The sequence below is a fragment of the Lachancea lanzarotensis genome, scaffold LALA0S02, assembly GCF_000938715.1.
Source record: "Lachancea lanzarotensis genome assembly LALA0, scaffold LALA0S02, whole genome shotgun sequence".
NCBI classification, from domain to species: Eukaryota; Fungi; Ascomycota; class Saccharomycetes; order Saccharomycetales; family Saccharomycetaceae; genus Lachancea; species Lachancea lanzarotensis.
Window position 1 is genome coordinate 184,768 of NW_019212880.1, and position 24,584 is coordinate 209,351.

The window sequence follows — 24,584 nt, forward strand, 5'->3', positions numbered from 1 at the left end:
CAGGTATGTTATCACTCCAACCTGATATTGTTGATATACTTCCGATGGTAGTCAAATTTCAAATTTTTTTTAAGCTCATAAGGTTGTAGTAGAAACAATTGAAATAATATCAAAAATGAGAGACGAAATCTGACAGTGAACAACTCGGTTGTATCAACCAAGGTATAGGAGCATAACCATTTTGGTGTGCTTTGGAAAATGAAACTGGAGGCTTTCCAGATTTTTGGCTGATGGAAAGGGTGTTGTCGCAATTGATTCTTGAAGAAGCTGAATTGCCAAGCACTTTAATCTTTGCCCTTGATAGCACTGCGAGGAAGTATTTTGAAGATGACCTTAACTGCTCTACGGGGAATATGTCTAGTATTCGAGCTATGCTTAACGCCAGGGATCAGATCAAAGTTCTTTTTTTGAGCAAGTTGCAGTATTTATATATGTACTTGACGAAGTTCGAGGTAAGTGAGGTTAGTGAAAAACTCTCTTTTGGCAATTTGATCGTATACGGCATGGATGAAGCTCTTGGCCCACGAGAAGAAAACTCCCTCACTGTTGCACAGATCAGGTTGGCTAATCTCATATTCAATGTGGCTTTCAAGGTTAAGGAACGTTACCAAATGAACGTTCAGTTCGTTTCGAGCTTGGAAGGCGACGGTGATGATGATCTAGGTAGATTGGAGCAGTATTGGCGTGAAATCACCTAGGGTAGAAAAGTCTCTTGCTTTGAGCTCGATAATAGTATACAATGTATTTGTGTTGATGCAATTTTACATGTTGATGCCTACTTCTTCGACCGCAGCAGATTCGTTATCAAAATAGGATGCAACCTTCACTTTGAACTCGGCGGCGGCCACTCCAAACTGCTTCAAGATCAAGGCTTGACGAACATCAAGCGTTTCGCCCTCTTCGCAAACCAGATATGGGCTTTCGATCGTGATCTTTCCGGCTTTGATCTTGGTTGGGATCTTGAACTTGTTTCTCAAGGTGGGCTCCAACGAGTGAACCATAACAACGTCTTCCTCAACAGGAACCTGGCCACCACGCGAGTAGATGATACCAGCCGGTATCTCAAACGTAAGTGGGGCCTTGGATTTGGGCCTTGAGTAGTCAGCTCTGACATATGATTTGAAGTAGTCTTGAACAACAGTGGGTTCCTCATCTGTAAATAGCAGGCCGGTAACTCCGGAACAGCTCTTCGTCAGTTTAGAAAGATTTTCTTTGTATTCCTGTTCTCTTGTCTGGCCCAAAGCCTTCTCCAAAACCTTACGTTTACCCATGATGAGCTTGGAACCAGTCCACGAAGAGCGAATCTCTTGCAACACTGGTGTCCTTACATCATCAAGATGAAGCACCCACACGTATCTGAAAGAATCTAGCGCCTCACGAATCTCATCGAAAATACGCTCTTTGTTCTCTCTGCCCTTCTTGTCAGTTTGGGCTAAAGTCACCAACTTGGAACGCTTAGATCTCGGCATTTTTTGTGAAGTCTTGAGAACAGGTACGCTGAGAAAGAGACGGCAAGACTTCTTTTCAAAGTTGTCGATTCAAGTATCTTAACTGTAGGATATGTTTAGCGCTTGGAGCTGTGCCAGGATGCGATGAGCTAAAATTTTTCAATTTATCCAGATCCCATTCACTAAGCTCTGCTGTGTCACGTGAAATATAGTGATATAGAAGGACGGCACGTGACCTCAAGAAGCTATTATGCATTCCCACTTCTATGCCGTTTTGAGGCGATTATTGGAATTCCTAGAACTGTATATCATATTTTAGGTCTTTAGGGCGGTGCTGTCAAGAATTACTAGGCTCTGAAAACTCAAATTAGATTACAGTAATACTTTTTTTTTACCTCAGCATGAAGGTGCGATTGGATAAACTTTTGCTTTGAAGTTTGGACGAAAAAGGCATCAGAAACTTGGGTAAATATTTAGAGAACCGCACACATTATGGAGACCCCTTGAGTGGATACAATTGTTCAATAAAGTTCGCAAAGCACGTGATCAGACATGGAGATGACAGCATCTGTGAAAGTGATATGGGAGAATAGCTCAGTCTTTGATCTAGGGCCAGGAATCCACCATGCGTGTGCCACCAGATACCCACTCGGTATTGATCGAACCTCTTCCAAACTCTTCCCTACTACCTAATCAACAATACATGATTCGCAACTGATGCCTTGATACTTGATAATCATAGGTTTTCAAGTATTCGTGTCATTCCACATCAAGACTAAAGAATCGTCCACAAATTCTAGCCTAGCACAGAGCTCTTGTAAGTGTTTTTTTGCCTTCTTTGAGAATTTTGGGTCTATCAACTATGTTCATGAGAAGACAAGCATATGTTGGTTTTACTCGATAATGAAAGAAAATCACGCCGGAGTTGGCCTCTCAAAGCGATTGCGCATTCCGAACCCAAAATAAAACATCAGACCAGGAACATTAGCATCTTTCAACCAGTCGCAAGGGCCAGAACGCTCGCTGACACTACCGTTTGTCTGCTACATCACGGGATATGGATTAGTTTCTTCTCTCCGTCCGTAGTTAGTGGCCAAAAAAGAATATCACTGCCCTGATCAGAAAGTCAATCACCTAATTTCAACAGTCCTAGCTACTTACCAATCGCTACAGTCAGCGGTGCGTCGCATTCCAGACTAGAACGAATCATCAGGGGGAGCTTGTTAATAGACAGGAAACAAATCTGATGAACAGAGATTACGATGACGATGGGGATTTTGTAATCCGCTCCGGCACATCGCAGCGTGAAATAAGCGAAAGCGAACACGACGAATCTGAGGACTCAAGAGAGTACGATTATGCAGAAGAAGACGATGAAAATGAAAATAATGAGGACGAGGAGCTTTCCTCAGAACGTACTAATGACTTAAGGGAGGAGGCGAATGAAGAGCTAGAGGAAGACCACGAAAATGAAGAGGGGCATTCAAACGCAGGCTCCAGCACGGCTAACCACCGTGCGTTTGGAAATGAAACACACAGAACTCCAGCTTCACTTCAACAGATGCTGGGATTTTTGTCCCAGAGCATGGAATCCAACGGGTCAACACGCGAGCAGGGCTCTAGCTCGCTACCTGGTCTCAGAAACCGTCAAGGGAGAAGAGTCGAGATTGCAGACATTTTTCCTGAAATGTTTGGGTTTGCCGGTAGTGGACCCATCTTTGGACCAAACAGAGCCAATCCACATATTTCTCAACTGTTGGGAAACATCGCGGCATGCCACGAAGATCCCTTCGTAGCCCAAGAAAGCTTGCGTGAAATATCCGAACAATTATTGATGATGAACTCAATTGCAGCAGAACGTGCAATTCCTCAAGAAGAGCTTTTGAAAAACGTTATACAAATCTTAGAGAGTCCTCGACTGCAGGATCAGCTCGAGCTACAGATGGTCGCCGGTCGGTGCTTGTACAATCTATTTGAGGTCAATCCGAGCATTATAGAGGTTGCTGTAGATCTTGATGTGATAGCGGCTCTACGAGGGAAGCTGCTCGAAATCAGTTACATTGATTTGGCAGAACAAGTTTTAGAGACCCTAGAAATCATCTCTCGACTACATGGAAGAGAAATACTTGAATCAGGCACTCTCACAGTATGCCTACAATACCTAGATTTTTTCACTTTACATGCGCAAAGAAAGTCTTTGACGATAGTAGTGAACTCGTGCACTAGAGCCCGCATCCAGGACTTTACAGAAATTGCCAGTGTGATGCCTATATTGAAGCAGGTCTTCATGAATTATTCGGACAGTGTACTCCTGCTAAAAGTTTTTGATGGGTTGTACGGAATTTGCAGTAGCTTGAATAAAGAGCGAGAGCGACTGACCCAACTTTTTGACTCCGATCTGGTCGAAAAAGTCATGCAGCTAACCATCAATGGGGAAACAAAGCTTGAAACGCGATTGAAAGCATTTGACGTCCTGACTCAGTTGGTTTTGTGCTCCAGAACATTTGCCGCTCAAATGATACGCTCTCAAAACGTTGCGAATTTGATACTGAGCTCCATCGATGGCTACAAAAAAAATCAAAAGTCGCCCCTCCACGAAAGGATAATGTTTGCACCCAAATCATTATTGACCTGTATCGCACGGTTCTTGATGTGTCTGCTTCCAGTTGAGGAACATCCTGTGTTTTCGAACTACGACGGTTTTGAGAAACGTTTGCCAGGGCTTGATCATGACATAGAACAGCTGCTAACGGAAGTCATCCCCATTTTGGTGGAGATCTATGATAACGCTGTCGATTTTCAAATCAGAAAGTATGTTCTTGTTGCTCTAGCGCGTACAGTTTCATCGTCTATCCCGTCTGCTTCTTTCATGGCGAATAAAAGAGTGATATCGCTAATAGCTTCAAGTTTTTCCAGAAATGAGCGGCTCTTCCAAGACAGTGATTTAACCGATAAAGAGTCGGGCACCCTTCTTGTCGGTTGTGCTTCCTTCTCGCGTACACTGATAGAAAGAAACCCTGCAGAATACCTACCAGCTTTCCAGCGCGAGGGTGTTTTTGAGATGATTGACACTCTGTTAGAAGGCCTTTCGCTTAAATTCATTGAAGACAACTCACCTCAAGATGAAAACTGCTCTCAGTCCCCCGCGGAAGAAGTATTGTCCGAGGATAGTAATGACCACTACGATGGTGATGATTTTGATATGGAATTCGACGGATACGAGGGTCTCGGACAGGTTAAACCGCGCAAAATCCCATTCAACGTTCTCAAACAATTAAAGCTGCATGGACTGAAATCTGCTCTGGCTGAAAATTTGAAGATTATGTCGTCAATCTCACAGAAAGACCAATTTTTATCAACAGAGCTCAATGAAATTTCTCACTTGGTGAAAAAGCTGCAAAATTTGGTCATTCGTTCGAATACTTATGAAGCATGGCTATCCGTCTGGAAAAATGTTAGAAACAAACTCTTCTCACCAAAGTTTGTGATCTCTAGCTTCGAATTTATGTCAACCGGTCTAGCCAGTGAGATGTCGAAAATAATTGCGGATAATGTATCAAGGGGCTCTTTCTGCGAATCAGCTTTGATTGACGCTTTTGGAGACGACTTGAGTTCTTTCGTTCAACTTTTGCAATCTTCTCTAACAAGGATTGAATGTCTAAGTTTGATGGATTGTGGACTCCATGGCGAAGAGGGCAGGTCCGCCTCTTTAGGGAAGCAGATGAAACTCAAGCTAGAATACGATGGAGATTTTGAGACGGACAAAATCCCCATCAATTTAAGGTCTATTACTGTTGGTATTCATTGTGTCGCATCATTCAAGTCACTCAATGACTTTCTTAAGCACAGAATATTACAGTCTCGAATAATGAGTGCATCTTCGCCTCTGGTAGCAATTGGTCCTGAGGAAACTACAGGGATAGATGGTTGGAACTTTGCTTTCTTCGTGGAGGATAAAGAATGTGACTACCAGGACACGTTATTTGGCCCCATTTTTAGGACTTACTTCAAGAATGAAAACGATAGAAGACGTCTATGGACGGATTTGCATGTACTGAAGTTCAGGAAAATTGTAGGATCAGTACGAGAGACAAGACCTTTGAAAGAATTCTACGCTGAGCAGGCTGACTTGGGGACTGATGAGAAGCAGGCATATGACCTCATGATGATTCTCAAAGCGCTGCGAAAAAGTTCTTTAGGAAGTGAAAGCTTCATCAATTCGAAGATTAGCGCGAAGTTATCTTGCCAACTGGATGAGCCACTCATTGTTGCCAGTGGTTGCATTCCTGAATGGTGCACAGTTGTCACACAACAATATCCTTTTCTCTTTCCTCTTGAACTCAGAATGTTCTACTTACAAAGTACGTCTTTTGGATACGCTAGACTTATTCAGATTTGGAAAGATCGCATGGGAGGAGACAAAGGAGAAAGAGGAGAAAACGTGTTGCATCAGTTGGGTAGGCCTACCAGACACAAACTCAAAATATCTCGAGATAATATGTTTTTGAGTGCATTGAAGATATTTTCAAAATACGGTTCGTCCCCCAATATTTTAGAGATCGAGTACCTAGAGGAGGTCGGAACGGGACTCGGACCCACGATGGAATTTTACGCTATTATATCAAGAGAGTTCGCAAAAAAATCATTGGGTTTGTGGAGATCTGATCAATATCCTTTGAATAAGCAAGACGAACTAGTCGAAGGCCTTCTTTTCCCTGCTCCTCTGCGCGCTTCGAAAGATCAAAAGGGAACTTTGGAGCTCTTCAAGCAACTTGGTGCTTTCGTCGCACGATCCATGCTTGACAATCGCATTCTAGACTTCCGCTTCAACGTAGCGTTCTTCGAACTGGCACACTTGTATGCAGATGGCGAAAATCTCAGTCTCGATCAAATTGGCCCAACTTTCTCACTAATGCATAAGGTAGACCCCCAACTTACAAAATCTCTTCAGTTTTTGCTCGAGCACAAGGATAATGACATTTTAGAGTCACTTTCGTTGACATTCCGTTTGCCAGGCTACGATTTAGATTTGATTCCAAACGGAACAAATTTTGCCGTGACCAAGGACAACTTGACCGAATATATTGATCTCGTTATAGACCAGATGCTCGGTGCAGGGGTCGAAAAGCAAATACGCAGTTTCACGGATGGATTTTCACAAGCATTCCCCTACCGTTCCCTTCTCATTTTGACACCAGAGGAGCTGACGGAACTTTTTGGAAGAGTGGAAGAGGACTGGAGTCCAGAGACTCTTTTAGCGCATGTGGAAGCTGACCACGGCTACACACAAGATTCAGATATCATCCACGATTTGATTTCGTTGATGACATCATTCTCGGCTCAAGAACGTCGATTTTTCCTGCAATTTCTTACCGGGTCGCCCAAGTTGCCACTTGGCGGCTTTAAAAGCCTTAGTCCCAAGCTGACCGTGGTTCGCAAACACACGGAAGAAAACATGACCGCTGACGAGTACTTGCCTAGTGTCATGACTTGTGCGAACTACCTCAAACTGCCAATGTATAGCGACAGGGACATTCTTAGGTCCAGAATTATTCAGGCTATGACGGAAGGATCGGGTGCATTTCTGCTGTCCTAGTGTAACGGCTGGTACTCATGACTCGGCATTCCAAGTTTTTTCAGGACTGATATACGTGCTAGGACATACATCCGAACCAGAAATCATTGCAATCAGTATGGAATACTCGTAAAGACCTGAAGAAAGCTAGCCTAGACTGCAATTTGATGATTGCAACGTTTGGACCATTTCCATTGACCTCGAGTCTTGTCGAGCCTTTGTGCACGTGACTAATTGTTCGACATATTCTCGATTTTATTATGAAAAATAAGTATTTGAACTTAAAAGTGCTTTTTATACCAATATGCATGTGTACCCGGGATATTGTAAAGGTACGTTTGTCTGAAGTAAACCCGGGTTCAATTGTCTCTGGCCTAATCTCTATCTCTTTTGCATCTTTATCGGCACTTGAGGTTAGTCTCCTTCAGCGAAATCGGCCACGGAATACTTGCGAATTAAGAAACCAAGTCCGTTATTATCCAAGATCTAAACCGTAACTGGACAAGTTTCCTCGATCAAAAGTACACTCATCATGAGCCTTCCAATACTCGAAGTGAGCGAAACTGGTACTGCACTCCATGCTGGGGCAGTAGACCACAAAAATGAGGGCGACGATCGAAATAGTGTCACATCGACGGGTGTCACATCAAATGAGAAATACGATCTTCCTCGAGCTCCTGCCATACTAAACGTCAATGCGCTGCACAATTTGAGTAGTAGTGATGGCGAAAATGCTGGTGAAACAGCAGACTACAAATCGATGGATCCTGGAAAGCCGCAAGTGGCAGAAGTGACCAGTGCTGGCGAAATTCTGCAATCCACATCTCTCAATGATCCCATTCAATTCACAAGAGTCTCATCTTCTTCAGCGCTAAGTGCAAGCTCTTACGGGGTCAGTGAAGCCAGTGAACGGTCATATGAGCCGCAATCGAATGATAAAAGGCCCACCCATTCACAACGTCATTTCCAAAAGCAAGAGCCAGTTGTGCCAGACCTTCAAGAACAGTCAACACTCGGGGACAAGACCAACTCTACGATAAGGGCTTCAAGTCAGTATAATCCCGATAATACGGCTTTAACGAATGAATCGATGTTACTTTCGGGTGAGAATGAAACGGAGATATCTCCTGCCTTCTCCACGCAAAACAGTTCTACGGCAAACATCGATTACGATGGGCACCTAAAAAGCAGCACACCAAAGAGCAACTACAGCCGTGACAATTTCAAGGCTACACCATTCGAAGCCGCAGTCAGTAATACAATGCAGGAAAGGTCTACCTACGTTCGTCCTGAAGAAAGTGATCCGGACCATAACAATAACAATGTATCTCAGAAGAGCAGTCCTGTCGTAAGCGATAAAGAACCTCGAAAAACACCTGTTCTTTCTCAAGGAGGTTTCCACCAATTACCACAGGCCTCACCGGATGCTAAGAACGCCAATCAGAAGCCAGCTTTCAAGGTAGTAAGCTCGCCTTTCAGTGGTGTGAACAAGACCTCCCGCTCTGGTGAAATTACGCCAGAAAGTCCAATTTCCCATCCACAAACCCCATCGCCAGGCTTGGATGGTAAGAAGCGAAAGAGTGGTGGAAGTAGAATGAAAGGCGTCTTTTCATCACTGATGCAAAACATGAAGAGAACTTCACAAGGAGAAAAAAGGCAATCAAACTCCGCTATAAAGATATCAACACCTTATAATGCAAAGCATGTTCATCATGTGGGCGTTGATACAAAAACTGGGGAATATACTGGTCTCCCGGAGGAGTGGGAAAAGCTTTTAACTTCGAGCGGTATTTCAAAAAGAGAGCAGCAACAACACCCGCAGGCGGTCATGGACATTGTGAAATTTTACCAAGACGTGACGGAAGCAAACGGCGAAGACAAGGTGTTTAAAACGTTCCACGTTGGAGGCTCAGGGAAGAACTTATCAAACTCTGAATCACGGTCTCCTTCATCGCCGTCTCTCAACAAGTTCGGGAGCCTGTCATCGAAAGGAGCCTCTCAAACCAGCATTGGAACGAAAGGCACCCCTCAAGAGCTTCAATCGCCAGTCAATTTGAGGGAAGCGCCAAGGCTACAAGGATCAAGCAATGAACGATATATGCCCAGTCGTCCAGCACCCAGACCACCCGGTACGCCTGCGAAGACTGATATAACGTCTCCATTGGCTAATAACAGCTCTGCGGCAGCATCGCCAAAACTGAATAGAACAGGAAGCTCTAGCTCCGCGATAAAGGCTTTGTCTCGGAACGGCACCAGAAATAAATCAGACCAAAATCAAACTGTTTTGACCCAGCCGAAGAACCCTCTGCCGCCGACAAAAGTTTTACCGGAATCGCCGATTCTTGATGCCCCACTAAGAGCGGCTCCTCCCCCTCCCCCTGTTCCCAAAGATCATGCAAAAGGAGAATCGGTACCAAGCGACATGCAAAAAGCGCTTGAGTCGAAACGGGAGGATAGGAGAAGAAAAATTCAACAGCTTTATGCTACCTTAACAGAGATTTGCTCAGAGGGCGACCCCAGCAAGCTGTATAAAAATCTGATCAAAATTGGTCAGGGAGCCTCAGGAGGTGTTTACACAGCCTATGAAGTTGGAACTAATGCTTCAGTCGCCATTAAGCAGATGAGTCTCGAGAAACAGCCCAAAAAGGAGCTTATTATCAATGAGATATTGGTCATGAAGGCAAGTAAGCATGCTAACATTGTCAACTATATTGACTCTTTTCTTCTGAGGGGTGACCTTTGGGTTGTGATGGAGTACATGGAAGGGGGTTCTCTAACAGATGTGGTAACACACTGTATATTAACGGAAGGTCAGATTGGAGCGGTTTGCCGAGAAACCCTTAAAGGTTTGATGTTTCTACATTCGAAGCGGGTGATCCACCGAGATATTAAATCGGACAACATTCTACTGTCTATGACGGGTGAAATAAAGTTGACAGATTTCGGGTTCTGTGCCCAAATAAATGAAACCAATTTGAAGCGCACCACGATGGTGGGTACGCCTTACTGGATGGCTCCAGAAGTTGTGTCGAGAAAAGAATATGGTCCAAAAGTTGATATATGGTCTCTGGGAATTATGATTATAGAAATGATCGAAGGTGAGCCTCCTTATTTAAACGAGACACCACTGCGTGCACTATATTTGATTGCCACAAACGGTACTCCTGAATTGAAAGACGCGGACTCTTTGACTCAGGATTTGAGGTTCTTTTTGAACTGGTGTCTGCACGTCAATCCAGAAGAAAGGGCCTCGGCGTCAGAACTGCTTGAAGATCCCTTCATTACGACATACTCGGATGATGTAAAATCTCTCGCGCCTTTGGTGAAATTAGCGAGAATGAAAAAGCTCGCGGAGAAAATGGAGGATGGGGATGAAAGCGGAGCGGATAGCTCTTGAATTGGCATTTTCTGACGATGAGGGTTTATGAATTAGTAAATTGCCATATCCAAAGCAGCAGGCACAAGAATTCGCGGGGCTCAATGAAGATTGTATTATACATTTATAGAATTAGATTTTGCTTTGAGTTATAGACTAACATATTAGGTCAAGTCATTCAAGAATGCGGTAATGACACTTTAGCCTTGTGATATACTCATGTCGCTAAGTGAACCCCCTGTACGAGTATCTTCTTGCTGATCATCACGCATGTTCGCACCATCGACTTTTTGAGCGCTGCTAAATGCCGGTAGCGAAACCTGGACGAAATACATTTTAGCAACACTTTTTCCCTTATTTGAAAGGGAATACTCGTTAAAAGCAGGTACTTGGAAAGTGCAACCCTCAGTGCAGATTAGCTTGTTTTGGCCAATGGTGACCTCTATGACGCCCTCAATAAGGTAAAAATTAATGGCAACATTATAAGAATCCGAAAGCTTCTTCTTTGCTCCTAACGGGAGGGTTAAGAATCCACTAGCGAATAATTCTTTGTGTTTGTCGAAAAGCACGGCCAATGTATAAGACTCATCTCTTGTTTTGTGTTCATATTGGGAAATAGATTGAAAATCGGAACGAGCTAGAATATCAACTTCTTTAGATTTGTGATCCGCCGAAGCATTCACTTGGCCCCGGAACTCTCCTATTTCAAACCATGCCGAGTTTTGAATTGTCCCCTGTTTAACTTTTGAGATTAAATGCTGATTTGGGTTATGCGATGCAGTTTCTGAGGTCATACCTGAACTCTGGTCTTTTCTAGGTCTTCCCCGTGGTCTACCTGTTGCCGTATAGTTAAATGGTCTTTTTTTACTCTTTTTCCTCCTTCGTGGCTCGTCTTCTTCCTCTTCGTCTTCCTCCTCGAAAGTAATAACCTTATCGATCTCCAGTACCGGCTTTCTCGATTTGCGCTTGTAAACTACTTTCTCATTTCTCCAGTACTCCAAAGGAGCTATTTTTACCCTGTTAGATTTCCGTAACCCATTTACTCTTGAAAAGTTGATTTCTCGACCTAAGTCATGGGCCTGATCCTGAATAAACTCTTCATCGGAGCTCTCTTGTGATGAGTTTTCTTGGCCTAAATGTCCAGCATTATTTGACCTACTTAGTCGCCTCGCATACGAGTTTCTTCTTGTGTTTTGGAGAAGAGCACGATTGCCAAGGCTACCGGCTCCATTATCGCTTTCTTCAACTTCAGAATCACTTGAATTTCCAACGTCACGCAACCCAGCGGGCTCAACGTAGTCTCCATCTTCTTCGCTCAAAGACCCATATTCACGCTCCAGTTCATCCTCTAGAAGCGCGTTTTCAGAAGTATTGAATGACGTATTTCCATGAGACGGTTCCTCATCATCATCTGCGATTAAATCGGGAACGTCTCGGTAACTCTCATTGCCATAATCAGATGGGGGGGTCCGTGGTGTGTTATCAGGTTCTTTATCATCTTCAAAATCGTCGCTTCGATAGTCTGGCTCATAATTTATCGGTTTTTTCCCACTTTTATTCGTTTGATCAACTCGTCCCTCACCAATGTCTGGGGTTGCCTTGCCACTTGTACCACTTTCAAAATCCCAATCGTTAGGCACAGAAACGTCCAGTTGTGGCTGGACAGTCTCGTCTATTGATGGAGGCTCCGCATACTGTTCTTCAATAGTGGGGACGTCAGAAGGTAGGAAATTTGTACTCCGTCTTGACTTGCCTTCAATCACTGGTGGAAACGCAGAACTATTGAAAGGTAGAAGCGAAGATTTTCGGCTTTTTCGGCGAAACGAAATCGAGCTTTCGTTATCTTTGAAAAACTCATCCACATTATCCATAGAGTATTCATCCTTGCGTATATCTTGTCGTATTTTGATCCCCGTCTTACGAGAAGTTACTCCCAAGTTCATGTAATCCATTCTGAATGCTACTATAAGTCTTTAACGAGCCCAATGGCTTGATCATTCATGCGATGAGTTCGTGTTTTTGGTGAGCGTAAACACCTTTTAAGTAGTTTTATTGGGCTTAATTGGCATCAACACACATGTGATCATGGTGTCAGAGCTAACACATCATCGCTTTCGAGACCTTGACTGGGTTCTTCGTCCGTCAACGATGAAATAAGACGGCTCCTCTGTGTAAACGTAGTCTTCACCATCCAAAAGTTTCTTGATTTGGATCTTTACTTTCGAGATCCCTCCTCGACTGTGGATGCCTCGCCCGGTTATTATCTTGAGAGGTGCGATATTGAGTGCTTTTATCAGGTTCGGACGGTGGGTATTCATCTCACGCAAGCCTGTTTCATGATTCCACCAGGCTGTGAGACATTTCTGGGCGATTTGTCTGGCTTCTTGTGGGTAAAAGCCATGTAAGTCAGCAGTATGAGTTTGAAAAATAGATTCAAATATCTGCAAAGCTTGATTGTAGCTGTCATCACTGGTGAATGCATCGGACGTGAAAAGGCCGCCATCACTCTCTGTAACAGTTTGTGCAATTGTACTGGATCCGGTAATCATTTTCTGAAGAGTGTGAGGCGAAGATGTCGCAGCAGAAACGGGTTTTGTGGTTGTATCGGTGAAGGTAAATTTAGAGCAGTCATTCTCGATTATAAATGCAGCCACTGCCGTGGTCCGTACGACGTCTCCTCCAAAAAAGCCAAGAGCCGACTTGAAGAACCCAGGGCTGATTGCTTTGAGCACGGGATTGCTCGCGACGATAGTTTCCAGCTCCCGAGACGCCTCTGAAAGTTCTTGAGCAGAGACATTGCGAGTAGGACTTGTAGTTGTAGATTCCTTGTCAGAATCTTGGGTCATCGTCCGGTTCTTGAAAACAGAATTGGCCGCTTTTTGGTGCGCAAGGCCTTGGGCAGATTGTACACGGCCGCCGACTCGTGCAGTTTGACTTGAAGCAGGTGGAGGAGCCGGTACTCGAGAGCTCTGAAATTCTGCTGAGTAGTATCCATCAAAATGACTTATTATGTCTATAACGGCCCTTCCAACACTTCGTGATTTTTTGTAGAAAGCTGTTTGGGCTATTTTAAAGGAAACGTCCGTTAATTCCAAAATGTTGCGAATCTGGTCCTGTGTAGACGACCAAACCGGATTTTGAGCAAAAGTTTTGGCCTTGTCTTTGGGTTGTGTGTAGTCGAATGCATGTACTCGTCTGTAAAGACGTTTTTTCAAATTCACCGCACCGTTATGTTGCTTGTCTGCTTCATTCTGCTTTTCAAAGTCCATTTCGCTTATTTCCGCAACGTTTCTCATCTGACTTAGCGATTCCTGTTCGCTCAAGATCATATTAGTAGCCATCTCAACGTCACCATGAGCACTTTCTAACGTTTTGATCAGTATTTCCTCATTGACATCGGGAAATAAACTGGCTAGCATTGAAGTCTGCTCAGACATGGTTACTGTGATGCCCAATGCTTCCTATATATCCCATGCGACCTGGCAAAACCCGGATTTTATCGATATCCAGTAGTCTCCTCCAGTGAGTTGAACGAATTTATATAATTAATTACACTGATGAGATGAGATGAGATGAGATGAGCTCAGTATACAGAACTTTGGCACTAAGCTAGTCTTTGAACAGCACATCACTCCTCAACACAAACTTGACACCATTGTAGACTTCTTGAGCCTCATGTAAAAGACAATCGTCGCCGTGTTTGTGCAAAAGGGCTAATCCCACCTCTGGATGCACACCAGTAGCTTCATCTCGATGCGATGAATAAAAAATTGTATCCCCACCAACTAACTGTTCACCACCAGTCAAGTAGATTAGCAAAGTCCAGCGGGTTGAGCCTTGGCCGGGCACTGTAGCGGAGGAATCATAATGTTTGGCAAATTTGTGACCTTTCTTGTAGCGATAAGCTCGAATCTGTGGATTGAGTCCAATGGCATCTGCAAATCCAAGCTCATTTGATATATACTCATCCTGTAACAGACATTTTTTGAGTCTTTCCCACAGAATCTGTGCTATCTTAGGATCATCGGTGGAAAAGCGTTCGTTGACTCGTTCGGCGTATTCCCTCGTTCCTCGTTGACGGAAAAGCTCCATGATACCAGGTTGCGAAAGGGAGAGGCAAAGCTGCAGCGTCACAGACTCAGATAAGAACTTGTTGATCACTATCACTTTATCGTTCAGGAGACGCTCTGGCAACGGCAGATACTCGAATTTCTTCGAATTCGAATTCAGGTTATAAACGGCATCTGGAAATCTAAATTTACTGGTTCCTGTGGCCCCAAGCGATGATCCCTTGTCTTTCGTGGCGATTTTCTTGGCCATTGTTGTCGTGGTGTATATCAACGGCATACTAGCAAGCAAAGCCGCGGAGGCGAACAGACTAAACTAAAATACAATATACATTATCATACCCAAACCTTGGACTCGAGTCGTAACCGCATACGAAACATGAACTTGGTTGAAAGCGAACCTCTCTACATTGTTCGATCGTATTACTTAACCCTTGCCTTTGAAATTGTAACGAAAGAGGCGTCCGATTTCACATTACTATGGACAATTCCGGACTATGTCGTCGATAACATTCTGTGGGTAAGCCGGGCCGTAACCGTGACAAACCTCGTTGCCTCTGAGTGTCTCCATGACAAAATATATGTCGAAATCCTCACTCTTTGAAAGCTCATGGAGATATTCCCATGTAGCTGGCAAAGTCAGTAATTTTTGTCCATCACGCACGTAGGAAGAAAGCGACATGGGAGCCTTGAGGGCTGCCATATGATCACCATTTGCAGCGTCGAAGAACTGTTTGCGAGTAGGGAAGTGGTATTTGACCGCTTCTGTACGCACATCTGAAGAAGGGCGTTGTTCGGTTTTGCTCAAAAGACGATTCTCGGTGGCGATCTCCAAGTTCAACTTCTTCAAATCCTCAAGCTCTTGGAGAAGTACTTTTTTGTCACGCTCACTTGAAAGTAGTTTAGCTTCCAGCTCTTTCAATTTTGCTTCTTTGCGTTCTCTGAATGCCTTCTGCGCTGCTCTATTCTGAGCCTTTTTGCGGGCCAAAATCTCCTGTTCTGAAAGAGCTTCTTCCGGAACGTACCCATGATCCGATCCGTCGTGTTGCTGTGTGTTTGAATTGCTAAGACCCTTGCTGGAATTGCTTTCGTTTGATTCCTCTGGGGAGTGTGACAAGGGAGGTGTTACCGATGACACATTTTCCATACTCCATTCGCCAAGTGCAGGAAAATAGGCTTGTCCCATGTGAGAGCTATCGAATACTCCACCAGATTTTGCAGCCTTTTGGCCCGCTTCACCATAATTATCGCCCAATTTAGTGAAGTCAAGGGACCCTTGGGACCCATCCTCCAGACGAGAAAAAGTCTCAGGACCCTGAAGATGGTAATCTTTTTTAAGCAAGTCGCAAATAACGTTTTCACTCGGGCAATCCGTGCTCATGGTTGCGTCGTTTGAATGTATTCAAACACTTTGACTTGCGTGAAGAGTGGCTTCTGCTAGGGTGTACTGTTTGATGTTCCGCTTGTAAATGTCCAAGGGGACCAAAAACGGCCTCTGGACTGGCTGCGAAGCTGAAGTGTAGAGCTGGTGCGAGCGTTTCTGGCTTTTTCCGGCAGACACTTGGTCAAAACGGAGCTGTTAAAAGGTGGATCATCCACATGTGTTGTAAGGATTAAAGATTATACATCGTCGTAGAAGTATTAATCAAAAATAAAAGTGATTTCGCCCAGGATCGAACTGGGGACGTTCTGCGTGTTAAGCAGATGCCATAACCGACTAGACCACGAAACCATTGCTGGAATACGTGGAAAATCTAAAAGGATATGACTAGATGCAAAAATCAAATGACTTAGATTCCAAGAGCATATGGGGAAGTGTTTTTGCTCCACGTATCGGATATCTAATGATTCTGTTGAATTCCAAGGATTACGTTTCTAAACTATAGCCACTGTCCTATGCTTTCTTTATTTTTTGTTAGGGTCGCCTTTTGCAACATTCAGCATAAGGCTTAATGGACTCTTCTCAAATTGTCAACATAAGTGGTTTAAATTCCATCAAAATCATACCGTAGAAACACGCAACAATAATCCCCTCATTAACATCAGTGCTAGCGCTGTCTTTTAATCTATTGAACTAACAGGAAAGTGTTTTATTTATATTTATCATCGATCTTGAAGTTATCGATTTTATGCACAACTATACGATGTCGATGAGCGTCTATTCCCACAGGTTTTTCCAAGTAACGTTCTTTCTCACCGCGTCCGAAAAACCTTCCTTGTACTTAACCCATATTTTTGCCCTGGTGGGTGCCTGAGACACCCCATCGCTGCTACTCAGTGCGCCATTAGGTTGACTGCCGCCAGTATGCACACTAGCGTACTGCGATTTGAAAAATTCTGCCGGTTTGATGGACAGCGAGTTTGTTTTCTGCTTCTTGCGTGCATTTTGTAGACCTTCTTTGTCAGCTTTTGCAACTTCAAGGGTCCTTTTGCGGAGTTTACTCTCTTGGACTTTAGCGTTCACGACATTGAGCAGCGCCGGTCTTTTGGTGAAAACATCTTTGGACCGCTTTTGGTCCATTAACACCACCGTTTCAAACGGTGGCTCGATGCAAGTCATTCGAGGCATATCAGTGTCCGTCCGTTCCCCAAACACAAGATCGAATGTCGTGATTGCAGGGATGATGTTGTCGAAAATTGCGTTCTTAATGTTTCCATTTCGCACCTTGGTAAAATCAGCAGCTATCATGTAATCCACTAATGGCAAAATCTCTAGCGCCAAGGCGCGTTTGTTCATGAATATCTGAGAGGACGCTGGTGGTCGCTGATGCATGGCACCTATGAGGTCTTCATTCTTTCGTAGCGCCTCTCTTTGTTCGAACTCGTTATGCTGTGCCCTGACCTCTTCCTTGTTTGCAATGTCGCTGAAAAGTTGAAAAAATGCCATAGGCACAACCGAATTGTAGCGCAGTAAGTCACCGTTATGCTCAAAAAGCGATTGGAACATGCGGTCATTAAAAAACAACCAATCAGCCGCTATGCCCGGCTTTTTCACCCCACTATCAGAATACTTAACATTCGGGAACATGGAGAAACAACCGTGAACTATTTTTTGAAAGCTTGAGTTGGTCTCTATATCTCGCAAAAGCTTCATGAACTGGTGCCTAGCATCAACATGCGGGTCTTTACGAAATACTTGGTTGCAGATCCTGTACCAGGATATACTCATATCTTTCACTTGCTCATCCAGACTGCTAGATTTGGTATCGGCCGCCAACGCTGCCATAAATTGCAAATTGTTGAGACAGTTCCTTACGTCACCTTGAGACAGCTCCGTCAGCTCCTTGAGCTGTTTCTTGTCCATTGAAAGATTTTCCTTTTTGGAGACGTGGTATAGCCGCTCAACCACGGCATTTTCTGATGGTCTTTGGAAATGGATGATCTCGCAGTGTGGTCGAAGTTTTTCCAGAGCAGATGCGTAGATGTTATTACAGATGGCTATTATCGGTCGTGTCATTACCTGTCCTTGATTTTTTTTTCGTTGTCGTCTGCCTTTAGACTTTGTAAGAGCACCGCTCAAAATTCTTTGTGTAGCCTTGAAGTCACTGTTGACAATATCGAGAAGCACCTTGATGAAACCCATTTCCAAACTCCCATCAATTTCGTCCGCAATTAAACAAACCGGCTGGTTATCCAACGTGTTGGAGAAAAGAGCATTGTGAACTCGAGCCTTGATACCTGATCCTCCCCTTTCGTCACTGGCGTTGATCTCCATCACCGAATAACCCGCTTGTTTCACCACAACATGTGCGACAGACGTTTTGCCTATCCCTGGAGGCCCAGTGAGCAGTAAGATTTTTTTCCGGGGCCTCTGTAGCGGATCCAATATTTCCATTGAGTTTTCAGCTCCCAATTTCGACCCACCCCAATTACCTGCGGCTCCCTTAGGCAACGTTTCACCAAACACAAGCGGGGACCATTGTCTGAGCCATTTCAATACTCGTCTGTTGGTCTTTTCGTTGCCCACCAGGTCGAAAAAGCTGTGTGGTTTCCACTTTTCCGTCCAAAGTTTTTCTGGTGCAGTCTTTTTGGGCAATTCCCGAGACTTTGAGCTTCGCACCGTCTTTCTAGGGCCGCTGCATGTGTCTAATAGACGATTGATATCGATTCCGTAAGTTTCATCATTTCTCCAAGAGGTTTCATGCAATCTGTTTCCCTTCTTTCGCGTAAGTTTCCTGAGCTGTCCATTCGAGTCTACGAATCCCAGGCCTGGGCTTCCCACACTTTCAAAAAATAAGCTCTCACCAAGCGGTTGTCCCAGCTCAGCTTCCATGTCCCAATGTCGATGAAATGGTCGATAATAGTCCGCGTTCACAGGTTTACTTCTTCGCGTTATGGTTCAAATCTGAATTATAGGTTAATTAAAATGCATTATAGGCATACAATAGTAAACCAACAGAACAAACCTCACTAACAGCGAAGCCTGCTAAGCTCTTGGCTCTTGAATAAGGTACCATTTGTGGACTCTACAACCAGCTACAAAACTACCTGATTGAAAGTGCTACATCTTAGCAGATTTCTTGAACTTTTGGCACATTGAAGGGCTTTGGGTTGATGATACAATATCTTCCGTTGTGAGATTAGTTTTACTATGACACAGCATCTTTCGTCCACCTCTACCACGGGTAATTACTACTTCGCCCTCAGAGGCTGAAGGCCTTGACCAAGAGACTTGTAACTGACAAGCACCGCATTCCGAAATATCAAATCTCCCAGAAAATGTTGTCACTTCGTATTTAACGTTGTATTACTCCACCAGCATCGTTCGAAATAAACAGAAAAGGCTCAAAGAACGCTAGATCTGCTGGAAATGATACCTTTTCTCCAGACTTTTTGTTATTTTTTCAAAAGTTTCTACAACAAACCTCTGAGCAACCAAAAAGACTCCTCTTTTCAAAAAAAAAAGCCAATGCCACGCGCTCTAATCTCGTACAAACTCTCCAAACCTCTTTCAAAAGATACATCTCCTCAGGCTTTCTCAATGTCCTGTGACAGAACCGTGAATTTAGATGTATACCGGCACACTTATTACCCGGCCATTTGAAGGTCTAGCAAATACGGCTGTCAAAATAACATCAACGTAAACGTATCCTTTACCTTATCCAACCGTTTTGATTAAAATCGACTAACAGCTCAATAATGGTGTCGGTATGTTTTTGTTAGAAGGTTGGAGTTATATCCAGCATATGGTTGTTCCATGAAGGCGAGTTTCAAGCGGTGGAAATGGATCTCAGGAGATGGAATTGGTCAAATTTGCAGCACCTTAGCGTGGGACCTAGGATCGACTGGGGGACGCAGTTGAACTGTGGTATCTTCTAACCTGGAAGTTATATAACCTGGAGTTATGGTAGCACTTCAACACATGTGGTTTTAAGTGTGTCTAACGGAGACGAGGGGCACGTATAACGTCTTTGGAGAAAATTTGTGGGATCTGTTCTGTTGCTGTTGGGGCAACTTTTTTTGGATAATGGTGGCTCGTCCTTTGTAGTGACTGGTTTATCTGTGACAGGAACGCCAAACATATGAAATCTTGCTGTGGAATTACTGTTTTTCGGGCCTCCATGTGAGAAAATTCAGCCATTTGCGATACTCGCGCGATTCAACCATCTTACCCTCGCGCTTTTTGCCGTCCTTATTGTGTGCCACACCCAGCGAACTCGTTGGCACAGTGCTCATTGTAAACCACGCCCTATACTAACATTCAAGCAGGAACAAGAGCTGTTGAAATCATATCCTCAGACTTGCGCCCCCACTGCGGTGCAAGGTACCCCAGGTAACCTATCCGAAGTGCAACAGAAATCGCTTGGCGAGTTCCGTGAACAGCTGAAGAAAGGTGGCTACAGTGAAAGACTAGACGACTCGACCTTGTTAAGATTTCTAAGAGCCCGTAAGTTTGATGTCGCTGCATCCAAGCTCATGTACGAGAACTGTGAGAAATGGCGTAAGGAGTATGGCGTCGACAAGATATTTGAAGATTTCCACTACGAAGAAAAGCCTCTAGTTGCCAAATTTTACCCTCAATACTATCACAAAACCGACAACGATGGGCGTCCCTTGTATTTCGAAGAGTTGGGGTCCGTCAATCTCACTGAAATGTACAAGATCACCACACAGGAGCGCATGCTCAAAAATTTGGTGTGGGAATACGAGTCGTTCGTTCGCTACAGACTCCCTGCATGCTCCAGAAAGGCCGGTCATCTAGTCGAAACCTCATGCACCATTCTAGACCTTAAAGGCATTTCTATCTCTGCCGCAGCTCAAGTTCTCAGCTACGTCAGAGAAGCTTCGAACATTGGCCAAAACTATTATCCAGAACGCATGGGCAAGTTTTATCTGGTCAACGCTCCATTCGGATTCTCCACCGCTTTCCGTATTTTCAAACCCTTCCTAGATCCAGTAACCGTCTCCAAGATCTTTATCCTAGGGTCTTCTTATCAAAAAGAGCTTCTCAAACAGATCCCCGCAGAAAACCTACCCGTCAAGTTTGGTGGTAAGTCAGAGGTCAGCGAGGCAAGTGGGGGACTTTACTTGTCTGACGTTGGACCTTGGAGAGACCCCAAGTACATCGGACCCGAAGGTGAAGCTCCTGTTGCCTTCAAGGTTTAAAGTCTCATGGAAGGACCTGTTCGTATAACTTCAAACATATAATACTAAACTCCAAAGGTTAGCTTCTTATATTGTCTCACACGAGATTCGAACGGGAATTGTACCGTTAACTCTTCGAGCTGTGAGTCCGTTCGATATGCGTGTATACGTAATAAATGGAAAATAAAGCCAAGCTGACGCGACAAGCCCAGAATTCAGGTCAAAGCCTCGAAGAATATCAAACAGTTGGCCTGTAACTGATGGGCTCACCTCAATTGAATATTTCCGGTCCTTCTCCAGTTTTAAATGGGCCTCATATCGATCAATGGGGAAGCCTGAGATCTGAACCATCATCAGGTATGAACGGTATCAAAAGGGACCTGGTGAACAAAATTCGGATAAATAAAGGACTGTTCGTCGGAGAAGTTCAATGGTGTAGCAACCTTTCGCTAGATGACTGGAAAGCTCATCGCTTGGAGATTAACGGTAGTGGCGGTCTTTGCCATGCGGTCAGTGAAGAGAACATGGCGGACTTATCTGTTTCAGGAACAGGTCTGGAGTATTCAAACAAGCCTATTATAAGACATTTACAAGCTTGTAAGATACGGCTTTTAGATAATGATCAAGGTATTCACCCAATTTTGAGAGTTGAGACTTACTATGCTACAACGTACATGAAAGTAGCGGACCGTGACACATTTTTTGACTTATTCGCAGCTCTTGTTTTCTGGGCTAGCCTGAAGGACAAGGGAATTTTCAACAAATATGTTGTCATCCAACCAATCGTTGCAAAGCAGCATAATCCTACCCCGCTACTAGTATGTCAGTTTAATGTCTACACCCGGATTCCCAGGAACAAGAACGTATCACTCAAAACCAATATACCCGTACCGCCTTTTCCAAATAGGGTTTCAGCATCTGAAGAATTTGGGTGGTTTTCAGCTATGGGCAAGTTGAGTTCTGATGGTAGATTAGATCTTCTTCTGCAAAGCGATGGGTCGTTACTTTGGTCCTTCGACATCACAGAACTTTTGAGATCGGAAATTCAAATCCTCGATCCCTGTCTTCTTCAAAACGATACGTTCTTGTTTTTGGGAGTAATCCCAAAGCTCAGGGATCAACTGAAAATGTCTCCAGGAGGCTCATTCTCTGTTAATTCTCAAAGAGATAAATTCAATTCTTTCGGCATAGTGTTACAATTTCCCCTCAGAATCGATCTGGAAGATTGGCTTGTGGCCCTAAGCACTTTCGCTCAAATCGAAACTGTGTCACTAATAGGCACGGACAAGTCTAACGAGTTAAGAATTTCGAACCGTTTCAAGATATCCATTCTGGAGGCAGATTTCAGTGCCATAAATCTAACAAACTTCGATAACGAAACCAAACGCGAAAACCCTCCAGAACTATACGTGGAGATATCTGTATGGGATCATTGTTGGGCAAGGACATCAATTGTTTCAGATGCAGGTTCCCCTTTTTGGCGGGAGGAGTTCGATTTTAATTTCTCTGTCAAAACCTCGCCAGTGTGCATAAAAGTAATGCTTGCCGTTGAGGGAAACAGGTCGTACTCAGCACAAGACAAAGTGTTGGGTGAAATAGAAATAACTCAAGAAATGATAAATGATGGAAGTCTTAGTGCTGAAACAAGAATTCCAATCTTTGACGTTGAGAATAAACATTTCCAATTAGGCACTTTGTGCATCAAGGTGGCCTCCAGTCTCAATGCAATTCTCCCCTCAGTGAATTTCAGCAGATTAGAATCCATGCTCTCACGCATGAGTCTAACGAAAATGACGGACTACTTATATGATATTTCGATAGCGGACTATCTCAAGTTAGAGGACTTGTCGATGGTTTTGCTGGACATTTTTCAAACGGTTGACAGGACCAACGATTGGTTCCAAGCATTAGTTGATAAAGAGTTCAACGAGATAGACACAAGCATATTGAAAAACACAACAAAGAACCTCTCTTCCTCGAATATCTACAGTTCGCTGTTCAGAGGAAACTCGATTCTCACAAAGTCAATGGAGAAGTATTTCACTCGTATTGGTAAGGAATACTTGGAAAAGGCCATAGGAGGCACTATACGAAAGATTGTATTCTCGGACATGTGCTTAGAGCTCGATCCCAATCGAATAAGAGCCGATGACTCCAGGAAGGGAAACATCATAAGGGGAAATTACACGCGTCTTTTAAAGCTTGCTGAGGAATTATGGGCGCGTATCTACAAAACTAGTAATGACCTACCATATGGAATCAAGGAACAACTCAAGGCTGTCAGGAAAAACATTGAAATTATCTACAAAGATCACGAATACAAATTAATCATGAATTGTGTCTCGGGGTTTCTGTTCCTGCGCTTCTTCTGTCCTGTAATACTGAATCCCAAACTTTTTCATATAGTGGAGAACCATCCTGAAGAAGGTCCCAAAAGAACATTGACACTATTGGCGAAGATATTGCTGAATTTGTCAAATCTTACATTATTCGGTAAGAAGGAACCATGGATGACAGAAATGAATTCATTTATAGCCAAAAATGAAGCTGAGCTTATTGACTATATTGATAAAGTAACAGACAAGAAGCTCGATTTCACCACTAAGACTCTCAAATTGAGTAGCAGTGTTGTGCGACCAAAGATACCACTTAATGGAACAATCAGAAACGAACTACCAACCAATCCCTACCTTATTGACAGGTACTTGAGAGAAACAGAGCTGATAAGTGTCCTCTCGATTTCGCGGCGGCACGAAGAGAAACAACTCGAAGCACCTAGCACCATCAGCATGAACCGCTTATCCAAGGATAATCCATCCTCCGCGCCAAGTCCAACCATCGGTCCGCCAAATACAAAAATAGGCGAATTGGAATTTGAAAAACTGAGTCACAACAATGCTGAAATATTTGGTGATGATCTACTTAAATATTTAGCGATTGATTCGCAAGGTTCCCCAGTAGAAAAAAAGCCAACACGATTAGGTGCCGTCATAGATCTGACAAAAAATTTGGAGCAGGAGTCTTTACTATTGTATCACCGACTCGAGCACCTTACTCAGGTGTTGTCAGGTTACGAGCATCCTAACGAATTAATTCTGGGGAAAGCTGAGTTTGCTCTGTACCTCGTGGACCACTTGTGTTTGGATGGAAGTCTCAACGTTAAGCTCGACCTTACGGGTAGTTACGCAAGATACGACAAGGTAGATAAGCTTTGCTCTGATTCGTCAGCGTTTACAAAAATGCTAAGCAAACCGCGAAGCCCGCCGGTCAGCAAAAATCCTTCAAGAAGCCACACAATTAGGTCCAGCACGAAATCTGGCTCTTTGAAGTCCCTATCGTCCTTCAAAAAAAACACTGTGGACTTCGATTCGAAAACAGATGAAAAATCAGGATTCAAGTTTCTTCGACTGTTCAGAAAATGAAGGTCCTCAACACCAACCGCGCAAGCTGAGTGCGCCTCGAATTCTGCGGGAAATCGAACACCAGCGCCAAGACTCATTTAAAATTGATAGAGGTAGTCTCGTAAATACTCC

General features: G+C 43.9%; 11 protein-coding genes and 1 non-coding gene across 12 annotated transcripts; 5 read left to right on the forward strand and 7 right to left on the reverse strand.

Annotated features, from left to right (window-relative positions):
- Positions 1-230: 230 nt before the first annotated feature.
- SHU1 (LALA0S02e02234g1_1) lies at positions 231-698 on the forward strand (the record flags this gene model as incomplete). The annotated part of the gene is made up of 1 exon (XM_022773631.1): positions 231-698. One exon carries the CDS (start codon positions 231-233, stop codon positions 696-698), a length of 468 nt encoding a protein of 155 aa, XP_022627138.1.
- Positions 699-761: 63 nt separating this feature from the next.
- On the reverse strand, positions 762-1,469 carry MRT4 (LALA0S02e02256g1_1; the record flags this gene model as incomplete). The annotated part of the gene is made up of 1 exon (XM_022773633.1): positions 762-1,469. The coding sequence occupies one exon, from the start codon at positions 1,467-1,469 to the stop codon at positions 762-764; it is 708 nt and encodes a 235-aa protein (XP_022627139.1).
- Positions 1,470-2,694: 1,225 nt separating this feature from the next.
- Positions 2,695-7,044, forward strand: UFD4 (LALA0S02e02278g1_1; the record flags this gene model as incomplete). The annotated part of the gene is made up of 1 exon (XM_022773634.1): positions 2,695-7,044. The coding sequence occupies one exon, from the start codon at positions 2,695-2,697 to the stop codon at positions 7,042-7,044; it is 4,350 nt and encodes a 1,449-aa protein (XP_022627140.1).
- Positions 7,045-7,555: 511 nt separating this feature from the next.
- On the forward strand, positions 7,556-10,420 carry STE20 (LALA0S02e02300g1_1; the record flags this gene model as incomplete). Its single annotated transcript, XM_022773635.1, has 1 exon — positions 7,556-10,420. The coding sequence occupies one exon, from the start codon at positions 7,556-7,558 to the stop codon at positions 10,418-10,420; it is 2,865 nt and encodes a 954-aa protein (XP_022627141.1).
- A 179-nt stretch (positions 10,421-10,599) lies between these two features.
- MIF2 (LALA0S02e02322g1_1) lies at positions 10,600-12,351 on the reverse strand (the record flags this gene model as incomplete). The annotated part of the gene is made up of 1 exon (XM_022773636.1): positions 10,600-12,351. The coding sequence occupies one exon, from the start codon at positions 12,349-12,351 to the stop codon at positions 10,600-10,602; it is 1,752 nt and encodes a 583-aa protein (XP_022627142.1).
- A 153-nt stretch (positions 12,352-12,504) lies between these two features.
- CUE2 (LALA0S02e02344g1_1) lies at positions 12,505-13,836 on the reverse strand (the record flags this gene model as incomplete). Its single annotated transcript, XM_022773637.1, has 1 exon — positions 12,505-13,836. One exon carries the CDS (start codon positions 13,834-13,836, stop codon positions 12,505-12,507), a length of 1,332 nt encoding a protein of 443 aa, XP_022627143.1.
- Positions 13,837-14,008: 172 nt separating this feature from the next.
- On the reverse strand, positions 14,009-14,719 carry LALA0_S02e02366g (LALA0S02e02366g1_1; the record flags this gene model as incomplete). Its single annotated transcript, XM_022773638.1, has 1 exon — positions 14,009-14,719. The coding sequence occupies one exon, from the start codon at positions 14,717-14,719 to the stop codon at positions 14,009-14,011; it is 711 nt and encodes a 236-aa protein (XP_022627144.1).
- Positions 14,720-14,944: 225 nt separating this feature from the next.
- On the reverse strand, positions 14,945-15,847 carry YAP3 (LALA0S02e02388g1_1; the record flags this gene model as incomplete). Its single annotated transcript, XM_022773639.1, has 1 exon — positions 14,945-15,847. The coding sequence occupies one exon, from the start codon at positions 15,845-15,847 to the stop codon at positions 14,945-14,947; it is 903 nt and encodes a 300-aa protein (XP_022627145.1).
- Positions 15,848-16,124: 277 nt separating this feature from the next.
- On the reverse strand, positions 16,125-16,198 carry LALA0_S02e02410r. Its single transcript has one exon. It is a non-coding gene; the product is annotated as a tRNA-Val (tRNA).
- Positions 16,199-16,624: 426 nt separating this feature from the next.
- On the reverse strand, positions 16,625-18,739 carry CTF18 (LALA0S02e02432g1_1; the record flags this gene model as incomplete). The annotated part of the gene is made up of 1 exon (XM_022773640.1): positions 16,625-18,739. The coding sequence occupies one exon, from the start codon at positions 18,737-18,739 to the stop codon at positions 16,625-16,627; it is 2,115 nt and encodes a 704-aa protein (XP_022627146.1).
- An 866-nt stretch (positions 18,740-19,605) lies between these two features.
- On the forward strand, positions 19,606-21,072 carry LALA0_S02e02454g (LALA0S02e02454g1_1; the record flags this gene model as incomplete). Its single annotated transcript, XM_022773641.1, has 2 exons — positions 19,606-19,614; positions 20,176-21,072. 2 exons carry the CDS (start codon positions 19,606-19,608, stop codon positions 21,070-21,072), a joined length of 906 nt encoding a protein of 301 aa, XP_022627147.1.
- Positions 21,073-21,311: 239 nt separating this feature from the next.
- BUD2 (LALA0S02e02476g1_1) lies at positions 21,312-24,473 on the forward strand (the record flags this gene model as incomplete). Its single annotated transcript, XM_022773642.1, has 1 exon — positions 21,312-24,473. One exon carries the CDS (start codon positions 21,312-21,314, stop codon positions 24,471-24,473), a length of 3,162 nt encoding a protein of 1,053 aa, XP_022627148.1.
- Positions 24,474-24,584: the final 111 nt, after the last annotated feature.